Source organism: Myotis brandtii, unplaced genomic scaffold, assembly GCF_000412655.1.
Source record: "Myotis brandtii unplaced genomic scaffold, ASM41265v1 scaffold4, whole genome shotgun sequence".
Taxonomy (NCBI): domain Eukaryota; kingdom Metazoa; phylum Chordata; class Mammalia; order Chiroptera; family Vespertilionidae; genus Myotis; species Myotis brandtii.
In genome coordinates, this window is record NW_005365371.1 from 239,089 (window position 1) to 255,958 (window position 16,870).

At 51.0% G+C, this 16,870-nt stretch overlaps 1 protein-coding gene across 1 annotated transcript in view; it reads right to left on the bottom strand.

Annotated features, from left to right (window-relative positions):
- The window catches only part of SEMA5B (sema domain, seven thrombospondin repeats (type 1 and type 1-like), transmembrane domain (TM) and short cytoplasmic domain, (semaphorin) 5B), an 81,825-nt gene that overhangs the window by 10,737 nt on the left and 54,218 nt on the right, over positions 1-16,870 (bottom strand). Inside the window, exons 4-11 of the mRNA XM_014545229.1 lie at positions 16,308-16,353; positions 6,175-6,237; positions 5,710-5,808; positions 4,781-4,994; positions 3,821-4,106; positions 1,848-1,983; positions 231-438; positions 14-121 (exon numbers count right to left, since the gene is read on the bottom strand). Of these exons, the coding sequence (XP_014400715.1) occupies positions 14-121; positions 231-438; positions 1,848-1,983; positions 3,821-4,106; positions 4,781-4,994; positions 5,710-5,808; positions 6,175-6,237; positions 16,308-16,353 (1,160 nt within the window). The remainder of the gene's footprint in view (positions 1-13; positions 122-230; positions 439-1,847; positions 1,984-3,820; positions 4,107-4,780; positions 4,995-5,709; positions 5,809-6,174; positions 6,238-16,307; positions 16,354-16,870) is intronic.

Here is a 16,870-nt window from a genome sequence, read left to right on the forward strand (position 1 = left end):
AGGATGTGGAGGCTGAGGCTGCGCACTCGGCGTCCGGGGGGCAGCACGTGCAGCTCCTCCAGGTAGCAGCCCCGGAGGCTGCGGCTCGCGGTGGACAGGGCCTTCAGGATGGTGCCCGACTCTGGAAGGGTCAGGTGAGGGTGGCCTTAAAGGGCCGGGAACCTCACGGCCCTAGCCCTCGCCCCTCAACCTCCTCCCACTCCGCGCCCCGACCCTGCGGGCCGGCTCACCGGTGCCGATGTAGAGCACGTGGTAGAGCGTGTCCTTGGCTTGCACTAGGTCCACCACGAGGTGTGAGAAACGCACACTGTCCTGGGTGACGCAGGGCTCGGGGGTCACCGGCTGCACCGCCTCACTCATCAGGAACAGACGCTGTGCGTCCTGCAGGCTGCGCTCCGTTAGGTTCTCGTTGGGGCCCACCTCGGACAGGGTGCCGCACTGCGCGGCGAGGCGGGTCACCGGTGCGCAGCCACTGGGCTGCGCAATCCCTGACTCCCTCCTTCCTTAGTGTAACCCAGGCGGTCACGGGCACACTCTGGTTCTTCAGTCCTCCCCCACCCAGTCCCCTGCACCCCCTTCCAGGAAGAGATGCCTCTTTGGGAACTAAGGGAAACTGAGGCTGGGAAGGTGGGGCAGGACGGACCTGCCAGGGCTGGGGAAGAGGAGGGGGAGACTGTATTGTCTAAAAAACGGATTATTTGAGTGCGGATAACAAGTGTCCTCTGATCTTGTGCTGTGGCTCTAGGCGCCCCTCCCTCATGCTGTGTCAGCTCTGCCTTCCTCTCTCTTGTCCCTACCTGCTCAAGTTCGTATGCCTTCCAAACCAAAACCGGCAGACTACCACCATTTATTGAGCACCTACTACCTTCCAGGCACCACATCAGGTGCTTATCAACCCTCACACATATCTATGAGGTCAGTGGAATTGTCCCTGCATGCCAGATAAAGAAAAAGTGACACAAGGAGGTTGAGCGACTTGCCCAAGGTCACACACAGAGAGAGGGGTAGGTCTGGGTCAAGCTTGTTGGACCACAAAGCCTGAAGTCTCCCCCTGCTCGCTTCTGGCCTGGACAGGAAGTTGATGGACATTAAAGTCCACCATCTGTAGATTCCTTTGCCCCATGGCTCTTTCCCATACCATCCAGGGCACCCAGTGCCCTTGAGAGGTTTAACTTGAAACGCAGGCAGATAGGGCAGGGGTCCAGTGGGAAACAAAGGCAGGTAAAACATAGGCAGGGGCAGGCATGGCAGTTTGAGCAGCCTAACCATAGGAATCAACCAAGCAGAAATAATAAAATGTTTCTGGACTCAAAGCGGAAGGCATGGGAAAACAAGGGAGGGCCTGCAGTAAACAAGATGTACTAACGCATAGAAACAGAAAAAGTTCAACATAGGAACAGAAAAACAACACATAGAAACAGGGAAAGTTTAGATCCGTTGCTGGGCAAAAACAATTGAGGAAATCAATCAGGTGATGACACACTCTCACCACTCCTGACATTGAGACCCTCCAGGCATTAGTACCCAGGCAGACGGCAAGCAAGCTTCAGCCAAAATCCCCAAATTCTGACAGACAGAACATGTATTCTCTCCTGGTCCAACCTCCCTACCTTCCTGGAGGAGGGGTCGCATTTAGAGATGGCTCAGAGCGCGATCCCTTGCTCTGTGACCCAACCGCTCTACCTTTCTTGTCCCACAGTCTTAGAGGTTACCACCCTCGTAGGGGACCACTGTAGACCCCCTCAGATGGGCGCAGATGAGCAGGGACAGGCTTGGGAGTCGGCTTGTGACTGGTAGTCTGGTGGAAGGCTGTGTGTACAGAGAGGGGCAGAGAGGAGAAGCTGTACCTGGAAATTGGGGATGGGGTTGGCGATGGGGAGCCAGGCAGCCCTGGGGTTCTCCTGGTAGCGAAACGGGCCGTTGAAAGCCTGGGAGATGGCACTGAGGTTGAAGGCGCAGACAGCTGAAGCAGCGATGCTATTTCTGAAAGGCAAGAGGTGGTGGGATGCTGCCCCCGCATAGGCCTCAGCACCCTCCTTCAACCCCACAGCCAGCAGTCAAGGCACTGCCTGGCACCGCTCCAAGGCTGACTGAACACCTACGACGAGCTTGGTGCCTCCTGTGTGATGGAGGGTCTCAGAGGAGGAAACGTGGTCCTCATGCTCTGGGAACCCTCTGGGAAACAAAGGCCACTGATGAGAGCCCTGGTGGGTTCCTCCGTGCTACCTCCTCATCCCCTTCCCTTCTCCCGTGGGAGGGTCAAATAAACTCAGCGTTTTCATTTTATCCATGGCCACTGTAGGAAATATCCTATATAATAAAGAGCTAATATGCTAATTAGACTGAACAGCAGACCGACCTTCTGGAACGACCTTCCAGAACGACCAGTGGGCGGGGGGCATGGGGCGGGGCTGAAGGGCAGGGCTGAGGCAGCCAGGGCTGTGAGGGCCAGTACCTTGCAAGAATTTCGTGCATCGGGCCTGTAGTATTTTATATTACAACTTAGTATAACACACACATATATGCACACACACATATGCAATGAAGTTTTATGAGATAATACTTACCCTTTTTAAATACATTATACTCTGATATGATTATTCCAGTCTATTCTGTTTTATTTATTTATTTATTTTAAAAGCAGGTTACCAAACCACTGATATACTGCAGCCCACAATACCCTGAGCCAAATGACCTCTAAGACCCCTTTCAGTCACAGAGTCTCAGGTTTCTATGAGTCTGATGTGAACAGTTCAGAGATGATATCACTACACCAAGTGATTCCAGTTCCATTCTCTGCACTTAGTTCTCTCTCAAATGTGTCCATTTCTGCCTGGTCTCTGCTGCCATCATCTCCCCTGGATGCTGCACTGTGCCTGCCGCTGCCTCGTCTCCTGTAATCCATTCTCCACTCAGCAGCCAGAGTGTGTGCTTCAAAATGCACATCCCAGCTAGTCTCTGGCCTGCTTCAAGTCCTTCAATAATGTATTGCTCTTAGGATAAATATCAAAACCAGTAAAACAATCTACAAGGCCTGCAGGACATAATCCTCCCTCTCCCAGCCCTTCTGCCTCCTCCTGTCTTTCTCCTCCTCTCCCTCCAGGCTCTTGACACTCTGGTCTGGCTCCGTTCCTCAAACATTTCTTCCTACCCAAAAGCTTTGCATGTGTGGTTCCCTTGGACTAGGCTGCTCCTCTCCCCTAGTTAATTCTTATTTATCCTGTGGGCGTCACTTCCTACAGGAAGTCTTCCCTGATCACCACCCTTCTATATGTTTAGAGGTTTCCCTGTGCACTCACTGCCCTTTCCCTTTGTAGCATTTACCACGATTAAAATGGTGAGATATTAATATCACAATTACTGATAACCACCCTCTCTAGAAGGTAAGCTCCTTACGGTCTGCTCTTGCTTTGCTGGGTAGGGTTAGCAAGGCCATGGAATCCTGAGGCTGGAAGGGACTGTAAGACCCCCTCTGAGTCTCCCCGATAGGCTGTTGCTGGACCCTTTTGGAGCTGCCATCCCCTCCTTCAAGGCAGCTGTTTCTCTCTTATCACCACAACTTCTTCATGAAGCCACAACCCAGCTCCTTTTATTTCTTCATATCTGGCCTTCATGGCAACCCAGAATACATGCTGACCACGGCAGGGGCAGCAAGTCACTAAATCCTCAGAGGACCTGGTGCAGAAGGCACAACAGTCCCCATTGCACAGAAAGAGAAACAAGACTCAGAGAGGGACTTCCCCGAGCCCACCAGGCTGCGAGGCCAGACCAGCGCCTGTCCAGGCATCCCAGGGAAGGGGTGGCGGAGGCAGGGACTCACACGTTGGTGGTGAAGACCCCGTAGATGAGGTCCTGCTCGGGCAGGTGGAAGGCACTCTGCAGCTCGTTGTAGTAGAAGGGGACCTCGCCCGGGCGGGAGCAGTTGAGCCGGGCCTTCATGAACGTGGTCCACGTGTCCTCCAGCAGGAAGCGGCCCCCCACGTCGTTCTTGCACACGCGGGCCACCCTCGAGTACACGGTGCGCCCGCAGTCATGCTCCACCGCGTTCTCTCGCAGGAAGAAGTACGCAAACAGCCCGATATCATAAGCTGCCACAAAGTTAGGCTCTGGGGGCAGAAGAGGAACAAGGGTGGGTCAGGCCAGCAGGGAGGAAGGGGGCAGAGTCGGGAGTAGTCGCCTACTTCCGTTTTCCCAGGTAGGCGTGACACCCTCTGCCAGCCTGGCGAACTGGAGGCTCTAACTAACCCTGTTCCCACCTCCAATGCAAAGGGCAGTTGTAATAATAGCTGACATGCATTGCTGGGCACTCACTGCGTACCAGGCACTATTATGAGTACTTTATATGCATCAGCCATTTAACCCTCTTAACCACCTAGGAGGTTAGCACTATGATCAGCCCCAGGTCATAGATGAGAACACAGTGGCACAGAAAGGTCAATACTTGCTCGAGGCCACACAGCTAGTTAGTGGAGAAGCAGGGATTCAACTCCAAGGGACAGGAAACTCATGCCACCCTCCCCAGTCACTTTCCCCCCATAATCCAGCCTCCAAATCAATTCCCAACTCTTCCTTTCCTCTCACAGCCTGCCCCCAATCTGCCCTGGGTGCTCAGGGCATCTGCGATTCCAGCCAGAGTCCATCTCCTTGGGCAAACATGCACCCTACTCTGGGCCCCTTGATGAAGCCACTGCGAGACCTTTCAGAGGTTGGGCAGGGAGGAGGACTAATGGGGGTCAGGGTGGGCTGGGGGAACCCCACCATTGGAGCTGTGTCTCCTTACCATTGAGCCACTTGGAGTTATACTGAGCAGTGCGAAGGGGCGGCCCACTGCCCAGGCTCCGGTAGATGGCAGGGTCCCGACCTGAGAAGTCGATGACTGTGGCTGCGTAGAGCTCCCCCTGGGAGGAGATGACAGCTGTGGAGTTGTGGCGAGGGTCGTAGGGGCAGCGGGCCACGCCATTGATCTTCTCCATCGTCCGGCTGAGGTTCCCCACCTGGGATGGCGGGGAGATGGGGCACTTTCCCCTGAGATCCAAGGGCTGCCTGTTTTCCCGCCTCAGCGTTTATTTCCTCCTGGGCCCCTGGTCTCTGTGAGCCTCTCTCTCCCAGCCTCCCCCTCAATGACCACCCCACAGTCCCTCTGCGGAAGCAGCCCTCACGGAGGGGAAGGTTGTGTCAGGAGCTCCGCCTGCCTCTGGCCCCTGCGCAGTCAGGTACACCGAGAAAATACGGCAGGCCTAGTAAAATGTGAATTTCTATGAGCAACAAATAATTTTTTAGTATAAGTATGTCCCAAATCTTTTTTTTTTTAAATTTCAAAGAGGAGGGAGAGGGAGAGGGAGGTAGAAACATCAATGATGAGAGTGAATCATTGACCGGTTGCCTCCTGCATGTCCCCCACTGGGGACCAAGTCCACAATTTGGGCATGTGCCCTGACCAGGAATTGAATCATGACCTCCTGGTTCATAGGTTGACACTCAACCACTGAGTCACGCCGTCTGGGCAGTATGGCCCAAATCTTTCATGGGACATACTTAGGCTAAAACATAATTTGTTGTTTATCAGAAATTAAATCTAACTGGGCATCCTTTCTTGTTTTGGGTTTGTTGTTTGCTAAATTTAGCACCCCCACTCCAAGGCTATGTGCCTGGGCGGGAGAACCTGCCATGTCCCTTTCTGACTGCCCCCCCGCCCCGAGCGGTCCCCACCTGCCTGCTGGAGCACACGGGGGAGAAGGCGTTGGTCCCACACAGGAACACCTTCCGGCCAGTGACAATCAGGACGCGCACGTAGTTCTGACACTCCTCCTGAAGCAAGAAGGGGAGGTGACAAAAGGACAGCTCTCCCAGCTCTCCAGGCTCTGGCTGTCTTCCCCTCTCAGCACTGCACCACAGATACATAAAAGCACTGCCCTGTGTCCCAGCTCACCCTGGTCTGAAGTTCAGGTCACAGTGTGGGTGTCCTCTGCCCCCCTACCTCCCTCCCCGGCCGTCTCACGGCATCACCGCCCACTCAAATGCTCAGGGCTGACCTCACCCGCACAGGAGCCCCCAGTGCGTCCAGACTGGGCCTGTGCAAGGTGGCCTTGTGCCCACAGCATGCCCGTCCATCCCCCAAACCACCAGCCTCCTAATGGCCCCAGCCAGGACCCCAGACCAGCAAGGCCACCATACCTCCGTCTTCCCTTTGCTTTGGCAGGAGCGGCGTGTATCCTCGTTGGAGGCCCACTCTGTGGCCTGTGGGGGGAGGACACAGACATCACACAGCTGTGCCACTCGCTGCCAGGGCAGGCAGCTGTCAGGGTCTGGGTGGACAGGAAGCTGGGAAAGGGTCAGGGACAGCCTGCAGGGTAAGGGCTCCTCTCACTACATCCACATGGACCCAGAGGGCTGCAGACCTCCTTACCCAGAGACTTTTAAGGAGTGAACATCCCCTCAGCCCAACACCCTTCGCACCTGCTAGGGTCCGGGGAGGCGGGAGTACCAGCTTCCTCAGCTGCATCCCCTGCAGCTCCATCCTAGGACCTCCCGGAGCCTTGCTCCCTGGGGCAGCAGGAGCTGGAAGTGGTCCACCTTCAGGACCACCCCAGGCCTGAGTGGGCAACGGGAAACGTGCCTCCCTCATATACCACATGTCCCTCAAGTGAGTGGGAAGCAAGGAAAGCTAGATTCTGCAAACCTCAAGAGATCTGTTTAACTTCCCCACTACAATCCTGCAAAGTGCTTTTTTGTTGTTTTTAGATGGAGAAACTCAGGCTCTGTGTGACTTGCTGCTGCTACAGAGTAGAGCTGGAATTGGGACCCACATTCCGGATTCAAGGGCTCTGTGTGTGTCTTTATCCCACCATCTCCAGAACCCAGGACTTCCACTCTCCCAACTGCTCTCCCTGCCCCAGCTCTGAGCTGTCTGCATCCCTTCTCGCTCTCCTTTAGCATCCAGCATGCTCTATCATGAGGCAAGTTGCCTGGGACACAGCTTTCACCCAGGGACCCAGAGGACACTGTCATGTTCCCAAGTGCCCATGGCCTGGGAGGGGCTGTTCCCCTCCCCCCTTCATCTATTCCGTCTCTACTCTCAGCCAGTCCCTCCTGGCCTCCGAAGAGCATCTGGAAGGAGAAGTGATACCCTTCAGGTCCAGGCAATGTCAACAGCCCTGGTGTGTGGCTCTTTAGAGATTTCTGGGTCACATGTATAAATATGAACTGCCTACCTGTCCGGGGAGCGGGAGTCCTGAGCAAGCAGCTCTCCCACCCAAACGGGGACAATAAAAGAATCCCTCTTCTTATTTCTAACAAAGCTCCTTCTAGCTGTGTAGTCACTGCCTGCCGGGGTCTAGGGGCCCCGGGGGTGAGAGGGCAAGAAGGGTGCCTGGAGGGGGGCAGGGCTGCTCTCTGCTTTCCAGATCGCAGCCTCCCACAGGCCCGAGGTGGTTGCTTTGTGGGGCCGAGGGAGGGCTGACTTCCTGGAGTCAGGAGCGGTGACAAGTTTGGTCATGCCTCCATCAGACCCAGGAGCAGGCTGGGCTCATCCTGCCAGGCCAGGCCAGGGGCTCAGGGGAAGGACAACTGACCCCTGGCATCTAGCCACATTGCTGTGGGGTTCATTTGGACAGAAACCAGGGAGCCACTGTCATCCTCAGGGCCCCAGAAGCTCCCAGGCTAAGCCCAGTGTGAGAAGGGAAGAGGGGCATAGACAAGAAACGTCAGGGCTTTGTGGGTAGAAACGCGCAGTGACTCACAAACATTGCACATGTCCAGGCCTAAAGCTCCGGAACGCGGGTGGCTGTGGGGGACTGTGTGGGCAAAGGGCCTCGCTGGTGCCTTGGGATCCCTCAGCTCAGGGGCACTTTGAAGGGGTCGGGCTTGTTCCCAAGGGGGTGGGAATCTCACTGGGTGGGGGCAGGTGTGTTCAATCAAAAGGAGTTAAAGTCACCCTGGGCTGAACCCCCGGACAAGCACTGTGCCAGGGACTTGCCACACCTTCTCTCTTTGATCCTCAGCACAGCCAGTGAAACACGCAGCCCTTTGCTCATTTTACAGGTGAGGGAAATGAAGCTCAGAGAAGCGGAGCCATATGCCCAAGGTCACAAAGCTAGCAGGCAACAAACCCAACATGCCAACTCAGACGAGACCAGCGCTCAGCTCTCTCTGCTGCATCCTACAGCCTCTCACAGCGAATAGATTTCTCAAACCAAAAGCGAGAGCAGATGGCCTGCAAAGAATATGTATATTTATAATGATAACAGCATAAAATGGGCTTGAGTCATTTATTTTATTTAAAAATTATTTTTATCAAAGTAATGATGCACAGAGTTGAAAAAGTTAAGTAGTATGAAGAAATTATTTAAATAAGCTCAAGTAGCCTACTCCTCTCACACCCCAACCCCATTTCTCAAGGTCAACTACTTTCAACTACTCCTCTGCGTGTGTTTAATTCAGTTTCTAAAAAATATGTGTCAACCTCAGACTTCGTCTTCTGACTTCTGCTATGCAGGTGAAGATTTCCCCCGCTTACTCATCCCCATCTCTCCTACCTCAAAGCACACATTCATTTCACCTTCCCCATCTTCCCATTACAATTCTGTAACATTAATTCTTTAATCTTTGAATGTGATAGTAATTTAATTAAAAATCAACATTGGTATTTAATTAGTATTGTAAATATGTAAAAATTGTTCACTACTACCAACTTAATACCCCAGGTTGCATCACTGATTGTAATATGAACCACTAAGAAAGAATATATGCTGCCAAACCTTTATTACTTAAATTTTTAATGTAAATTTATTGACAGTGCTCTTATTTAGACACTTTAAATCATATACCGGTATTGTGCATACAAAAAAGAAAAATGTAAGCAGAACTGAGTATCCTTAAATCTTCTCTGAATTCATAGTTCATCTCGTCTGAATCACTTTTCTATTCCATTGTCAGCGCTCATTTTTTGTTGCTGTTGTTGGCTTGTCTTGGTATATCATTCTTTGAACTACCCAGGGTATCAGTGATACAGCAATTCTTAAAGAACGTTCCACTCTGTTCTCCAGATTTTTCTTCCAAACTATTGACCCCATTCTGCAAGATTGGATGATGGCACTTTCTTGGTCTTACCAGAAGGTGCTCACAGAAGGCCTTCTGACAAACCAGGACTCCTATTCCCTCCTCATATCATCTGAAAATGGTTTGTGGACTAAAATGTCAACTGGTTGGTGGTGTAGAATCGGAACACGGGAATGATGACCAGGTTCAAGCACAGGCAATGACAACTCCATCAGGACTGCAGTCTGGCCACAGCAACTGTAGGATGCCTTCGAAGGAAAGACGTGGCCTGATTTCAGACTCTTTAAAAATGTGAAAACGTGCATCTGAGAATCAAGGAAATTTGCCTATTCTGATGAGGATTCCTTTCTTGACCAACTTTTTGTTTTTCCTGAATGGAATAATTATCTTGGATCATTTTCTTCATTTGCTTGTTTTGCAAATTACTAATTTTCCCCAGGTGCTCAACAGGTGTTACAAACCCCTCTCGATGTTGTTGGCTGACTGCACACACAAATGGTTCAGATCATCTCTGAGTCCCCATCCTCTTCCTCCTGCCTGAGTGTGGACGGAAGTCTCCTGTGCACCTGTTCACCTGGGACTTACCTTCTCTCCTCTCCTGCTCGCTGAATCCCATGTTTCCCTCTTTCTTGATTTACGTGCTTATTTTGGTGGAGCACATCTCCAGTATCTTCCTAAGGAAAGGAACACGGTAGATCAATTTTTAAAAACTCTTGCATGTCTGATTCAACTTATCTTCATACTTCATTGACAGTTTTGATACAGATTTTTAGGCTGAAAATATTTTTTCACTCAGAATTTCCAAGGCATTTATTCCTCCATTGTCTTCTAGAATCCAGGATTGCTATTCCAAAGTCTGGTGTGAGTCTCACTCCCCATCTTTGGTAGTGAGCATTTTCTTTAGGCTCTGGGAGCTTTCAGGGTCTTCTCTTTGATAACCGAATCCTGAATTTCACACGATTGTGTCTTAGTGCAGGTCTCTTTTGGGAACTCAGTCAACTCTTTCAGTGTTTTGGCAAATTTTCTTATGTTTTTTTGTCCTTAATTTCTTCCTCACCCTTTCCTCTGTTCTCTTTCCCTGTAACTCTTATTAATCCAATCCACTGTTGGTCTTTGTATATTTATCACCTAGTTTTCTGTTATTTCTCTCCTGTTTTTCATTTCTTGTTTTCTTGTTGTTGTTCTAATTTCTGGGAGATTTTTCTTCAATGTTATCTTCTAAATTCAAATTTTATTTCCACAATCATATTTTTAATTTCCATATTTTTAACTTATTGTTTTATGTAACAAGATATATTTTTATATCTCAGAAGAGTCTAATTATTTTTTCTAATTAATTTTTTAATGTTTTCTTTTAGTTATTGCATTGACCCTGTTTCTTACAGCTTCCTTCACTCTGTTTGCTTGTTTGTTTCAATCTTTCTCTTTCACTGAGGCTTTCCTCAAATGTCTGGGGATTTTTGACTATTTGTTTATATTAGAAAATAAATCTCTAACCATTTCCCACTGAAAGGAACAAAAACTTATTGGAGCAATGACTTATTCTAGGTCTGGGTTTAGGGACTGTTCAAGGTGAGCCTGAAACATTTCCTTTATCAATAGCAAGGATGCAATCATAGGTGATTGGCATCATCATGTCAAAGGACCAAGGAGCCAACTTGAAGCAGCCCCTTAGTGACAAAAGATGGGATAGTCATGCAATGGATAGATAATGTTTAAAGCCAGGAGTCTGTAAAAATAATAACAAAAGAATACAATTAATTGATTACCATTGACAGATACTATCAACTGGTAAATAAAGATAGAGTATCAAACATTTATTCTGCCTTTCCTATATGACTATTGTTGGGTAACCAAATAGTAGATGAAGAGAAGTATCTCTTTGCAGAAGTAGTCCAGCTAATACATTATAACGCCAAGGGAATTAATGGATCCAGGAAACAATCACCAGTAATTGCTAATATATATTAAAAAAGCTCATCCTCTAGAGAAAATTAGATACTAATATTTAAAAATATTCAATAACACCTATAAAGTTATCTTGTGGGAATCTAAATGGAATAAAGTCTTTAGCTCTAACAATCAATTTACAGATGATACAGAGGACAGGGGAACATGTTAAGTTATGCTTGGATTGCAATCAGCAAAATCCAGTCTGTGGGAAACTCTGTAGGGCACATGACCAGGTTTATTCAATGAATAAATTGCACAAAGAGAGGAAGAGGAGAAACATTGTTCGAGCCTCAAACCCTATCAGTGTCCTCCCCTTTCCTGGAGTCTCCAAATTTGGAGCCTCACCAGTTGGGTCTTTAGAGAAAGGGTCTTAGTCTTTCTTTGTTGGGGGAGGGGTAAAATGGAGGCAGGGATGGCTGTGTGGGATGGGACAGGAGATCTGGGTTCCAACCTCTCAATTTAGAGAATTTCAACCATTCCCCCCCTTTAGGTTTGCACTTCATCCTCACAGTCCACAATATCTGACACCCAATTTCTGAACCTTCTGGGAGTCTGCCATATCCCCTCTGTAAACTCTTCTGATAAATCAGTTGCGATTGCTCCATCCACTCTCCATCTCCCCAGAATGCAGTTAATCTCTTGTCCACTGATGTCTCTTTTGTCCTGTCATTGTGTATCTGTAGCTTTAAAATCTGTCACTGTCCTCTCGTGGAGTTTTATGAAGGAATCCAGATAGACATGTATGATCAATCTGCCACACATAGTGCTTTAAACTGGGACTGTCCCGGAAATTCCAGGATGGTGATCTCCAGTAACAGAATAATTGCATGGTTTTCAGCCATGGGAGAGAGCAGGTGAGGCAGCCAGGAACTGGGTAATCTTGCAAACTCAGCAACTCCCCTGGACACCAGAGCAGTGGCTGAACATTAAGACATCTTCTGAGTACTCAGCAGAGTTTAGATTTCAAACAACTCTAGAGCTGCCAGACTAGCTTGGAGAATGTGGAGGTAACTAGGCGAGAGCTCAGAATCAGCCTCACTGCGTGCCCAGGCCAGGACTGGACCCAGCCCCGAATGCGTTCCGATGCGTCTGTGCATTTCAGTCCTCATTTCTGCACTTGCAGGACACCTGGTAGCCCGAGATCAGAAAGCCATTGCAGCTAGACCTCCAGCCACGCCATGCTCTGGTCTCATCACTCCTCTCCTAATGGCCAAACCCAACTTAGCTCATCACACAGCCGCCCCTGACCCTGCCGACCACGTGCCACCTTTCCTTTCCCAGGCCAGTTTATTAAGTTACACTGGTAAATAACATCACAGGTGAGCTGATTTGATTTCTCCGCTCCCTTCGAAAGCGTGTGTGTGTGTGTGTGTGTGTGTGTGCCCCTCCCACCCATGCCCCTCCATTCAGTGCTTGGAGACAGGAGGAGACTGGGGTATTTCGATTTGCCTTAAGGAGCAGTAGTTTACGTAAACTGTTTAATAAGGGGTAGGCACTCAAACGTCCTTTTAATGGACACTGGTTTGCATGAACTGTTTGCACTTAGATTTTTTTAAGGGATATTAATTATTTAAACTACTGATAAAGCACTGAGCTTTAAAGTTTGGTTAAAGCATGCCCTGGGGCCATATGGGAGGAGCAGTGGGCTGTAATGGAGAGTTACATGCGGACCCCAGGCAGTTGGAGAGTCAAGGAAGCTGGCGGGAGGAGCAGTGGGCTGTAATGGAGAGTTACGTTACAGCAATGCGGACCCCAGGCAGTTGGAGAGTCAAGGAAGCTGGGCCGGGGTAGGAGTGCAGCTCATTGTTAGCACTTGTTTGCTGTGAGCCACCTGTGGTAGCAGATTTGGGGACTGAATGTTTACAAGCAGGGACCTGAAGCCTCCTCGGGCTGGGCTGTGGCAGGGAACTGGCTCGCTGGAGTTGGGAATTTCTCATCAGGCCTGGTGGCCAGCGGCTGAGGCCTGCTGCCAGCCTATTCGAGGGAACACTTCAACCACTCACTCCAACTTCTCCCATTCTCTCTGCCTTGTGACCAGATGGTGCCCCCTATGGTGGGGACATGGACATGCAATGTAACCTTTTTCTTTTTAGTTTCATTGGGAAGAATTTAGTCTAAATTCCAGAGATCAGGCTCCAAAGGGACAACCTAAAAAGATGGTAAAACTAATTCCTGGTGTACTTGGGGCTGGTTTGCAGAGTCCTTCAGGGAGCCCCCCGAAGCTGAGCCTGCCCTCAGCACAAGTTATGGGCTCGCCCAAGATATCTTCCCATGGCTGAGATCAACGTGGCGTTGGGTGAACCAAAGTCCAGGCCTGGTCATCAACCCGGAGCGTCTAATAAGGTACAGACCCAGAAATGGGCGCCAGCTTCAAGGACACCTAGGGAAGCCAAACCAGTTGGGCAGCACCTACAGAAAAAACCTCCTTGACATCCTGGAGCAGCGGCTCCTAAATTTGACTGCACCTTGAGCTTTTACAAATCCCAGTGCCCGGCTGGACCCCAGACCAAGTAAATGAGTCTCTGAGGGTGGGACCCAGGCATTGCTGTTTTCTAAAGCTCCTCTGGTGATTCCAGTGGACAGCTGTGGGAGAACCACTACCTGGAGTCAGTCGAGCTCCATGCCCATCCTGATCTACGCTACTCAGCTATGCCAGCCAGAATCCTGGATGTCACCAGTGTGGCCCAAGCCTCCCTAAGCTCTCCAGCACTGCCAGCTTCCCCAACAACAGGGGTCACCTTCATGCAGAAGACAGTGTGCCTGGTGCCCCCCGGTGCTGTGACCCTGTGTGATTCTGCCACCTGCAGACCTCTTCCTCCCAATGCTCTCCATCCCCGCTCTCCCCATCACTGGCCTGGACTGGCTTGAGTCCTACACTCTGCCGCTTTAGTTCAGCTCTCCCCATCACTGGCCTGGACTGGCTTGAGTCCTAACTGGCTTCTCCACTTATTCGTCTCTGCACTGGGCCAAGTGGTCAAAATACCAAATCTACTTCTCTGCTTTAAACCCTTTGAGGAGCCCCCAGTGCCTTCAAAATGAAACATGGACCTCTCCACTCAGCAATGAAGACCCTCTGCGACGTGGCCTCTGTCTCTCCCGGGCGTCATCACCCACCCTTATCCCACTCACACCCCATGATCCTGCCATACCGGACCCTCAGTGCTCCATGCTGTTCCACATCGTGTCTCCTTCTGAGCTGCCTAGCAACTCTCATCCTTCAGGCTCCAGACCACGGGCAGCTCCTGCAAAGCCTGTGCAGACCCTGCTGGGCCACCACTACACCCAGCACAAGCCCCTGCCTGTAGTCTTCCCCCAGCACTGCCATTCATTTTGCACATCTGTCTCTCTTCCCGCCTTTAGCCGCTTTACTGCTCCCAGAAGACCTTCATTTGCAGGCCATGGGAACCTAATAAAAAGCCACTGCCTGAGCTCAGGGCAGCACCCCTGGGTCCACTTCCTCCCACCCACTGTGAATCGCCTCTGCACGGGTTCCCCCAGACCCTGACCTGCTGGGCTTGGCATCTATCACTCATCATCTTCTCCTGGCTGTCCGTGAGACATGAGGGCCGGAGACGCTGCTGGTCTTACTGCCCTTCTGCCCCAGCTTAGTTCGGATGCACAGAAAGTGCTGAATGAATACTTGATCATTGGGGGACCAGCAAGCCTCCTGGACACGAGGACTGGGGCTGCCAAGAGACAACTAGGCCCTGGGTGGGCTGCTTGTGACTGAGCTGGGCGGCCACAGGATGCTGCCTCTGGGACGTCCTCTGCCTTGCTCCAGCCCAGGCTCCAGGCACACGCGACACAGGTCCCAAACAGGAAAGGGGATCATTTATGGTCCCTTATATATGTGTGCCTTGAGGCAAGGGATGGAACCTGATTCACCTTTGGATCTTAAATGCCTGGGACCGCGCCTAGGACTGGAGCTGGGCTTTAGCAGGTATTCAACAACGGTTATTGCAGCTGGTTAGATCAGTGGTCGGCAAACTCATTAGTCAACAGAGCCAAATATCAACAGTACAACGATTGAAATTTCTTTTGAGAGCCAAATTTTTTAAACTTAAACTATATAGGTAGGTACATTGTTATTAACTTAATTAGGGTACTCCTAAGGCTTAGGAAGAGCCACACTCAAGGGGCCAAAGAGCCGCATGTGGCTCGCGAGCCGCAGTTGCCGACCACGGGGTTAGATGGATGCATAGGTGAGTTGGCCAGTAAGGGTATAGACTGAAGGATAGATCTCTTCTGTTCCCTTCAACCTCCCCTCTGGAAACCAGCGTCAATGGCTCGTGGGGTGTAGACCCAGGTGAAGCAAGAAAAAACCAGACCAGAATGTCACACCAGCTCACCAAGGAGGTCTCCCCTTTCCCAACTGGCCTCTGCAGTGAGACTGTATACCAAACAGCCCAGCGCCTGACTAACTCCTCGTACCATTCCCTAGTTATGCGCATCACTCATCAACTTCTTTGGGCTGCAGTGTGAGACCGGAGGGTCAGAGACTCTGCTTGTCTTACTGCCCCTCTGCCCCAGCTCAGTTCGGACACACAGCAAGCGCTGAATGGATACTTGATCCCTGGGAGACCAGCAAGCCTCCTGGACAGGAGAACAGGGGCTCTCTCCTCATCGAAGAAGAAGAGACGGCCATCCTTTCTCTGGAATGTTCAGCCCCTGCAGAGATGGTGTGGCAGCTGTTTCTCAATCTGGGACAAATGTTCTGGATCAAGAAGGCCCATTAAAATGCCTTCTCACCCAGGGCACTTAGGGAATGAGGCTTGGGGAGTCCTTGGCAGTAAATAATTAACAAATCACAGCTCAGTGGAGCTACTGGGTGAGAAGGGGTTATGCAGGCCAGGCTAAGAAAGGAACCAGGAGTATCCTGACCCTTGAGGCCCAAACTCAGAGGCCTTCCTGTGGATTAGGCGCTGGACTTAGAATGACCCACCCATCCTGTTTTCCCAGTCCTGTCCTGGTTTTAGCACTGCAGGCCCAGCACCCTGAGGCTCTTCAGGCCCAGGCAAGCAGGGCCAGGGTCACCGAGCTCTGGGGCTCCTTTCCTCCCCTCCTTGCAAGAAGGAGCCCTGTGTGTGCCTCCCTGTTTGCGTGGCCTCACCCCTGCTTCCAATGATCTTCCCAGGAATCACCTTGACAGCCAGGGGGAGTCCATGGCCAGTGAAAGGAGCCCAGGGCTCCTGTTTTCCACACTAGGGGTTAAATTGTGACTCTTGCTCTTTGCGCTGCCCCAGTTGGGCTCCCAAATCCCAGGGACATTACAGGGAAGGGAAGGGAAGCAAATGTACCTGAAGGAGGGAGACATTGGCAAGGCTGAGCCTGAAGAGGTAGTTCCTGTGAAAACAGAGAAGGAAACCATCAGTCAAGCTGGGCCATTTTACAGAAGAGGGAACTGAGTGGGTACATGGCCCAAGGATGAGTTAAAACTCAGACTTGTCTACTCCACGTGTCTGGCCACCCTGGCAGGTCCCAGGAAGAGCCCCCACCACTTTCCCACCACTGGAGCCTGTTTTTGTTCAACTTAAAGCCTCCTGCAGCTCTTGCAGGGACCCAGGCAGGCCACCTGCCTTCTCCCCTCACCTCCCTCCCGGACCCACTCCCCTCCTCAAACAGGCCCAGTGACTCTGGGTCTGACTTTCCCACGGCCACCTCCCTGGACCACCTGTCTCTTCGCGCCCAATCGCCCCCTCTGCCTCTTCACGATGCTCTTCCCCATGGTCTAGCCAGCACCAGGCTGCCAGATTCAGATTCCTCAAACACCGTTTTCATCAGATCAGCTTGCTGCTCAGAAACCTTAAGGAAATATGTGCACACAAAAACTTGCACGTGGAATGTTTATAGCAGCTTTATT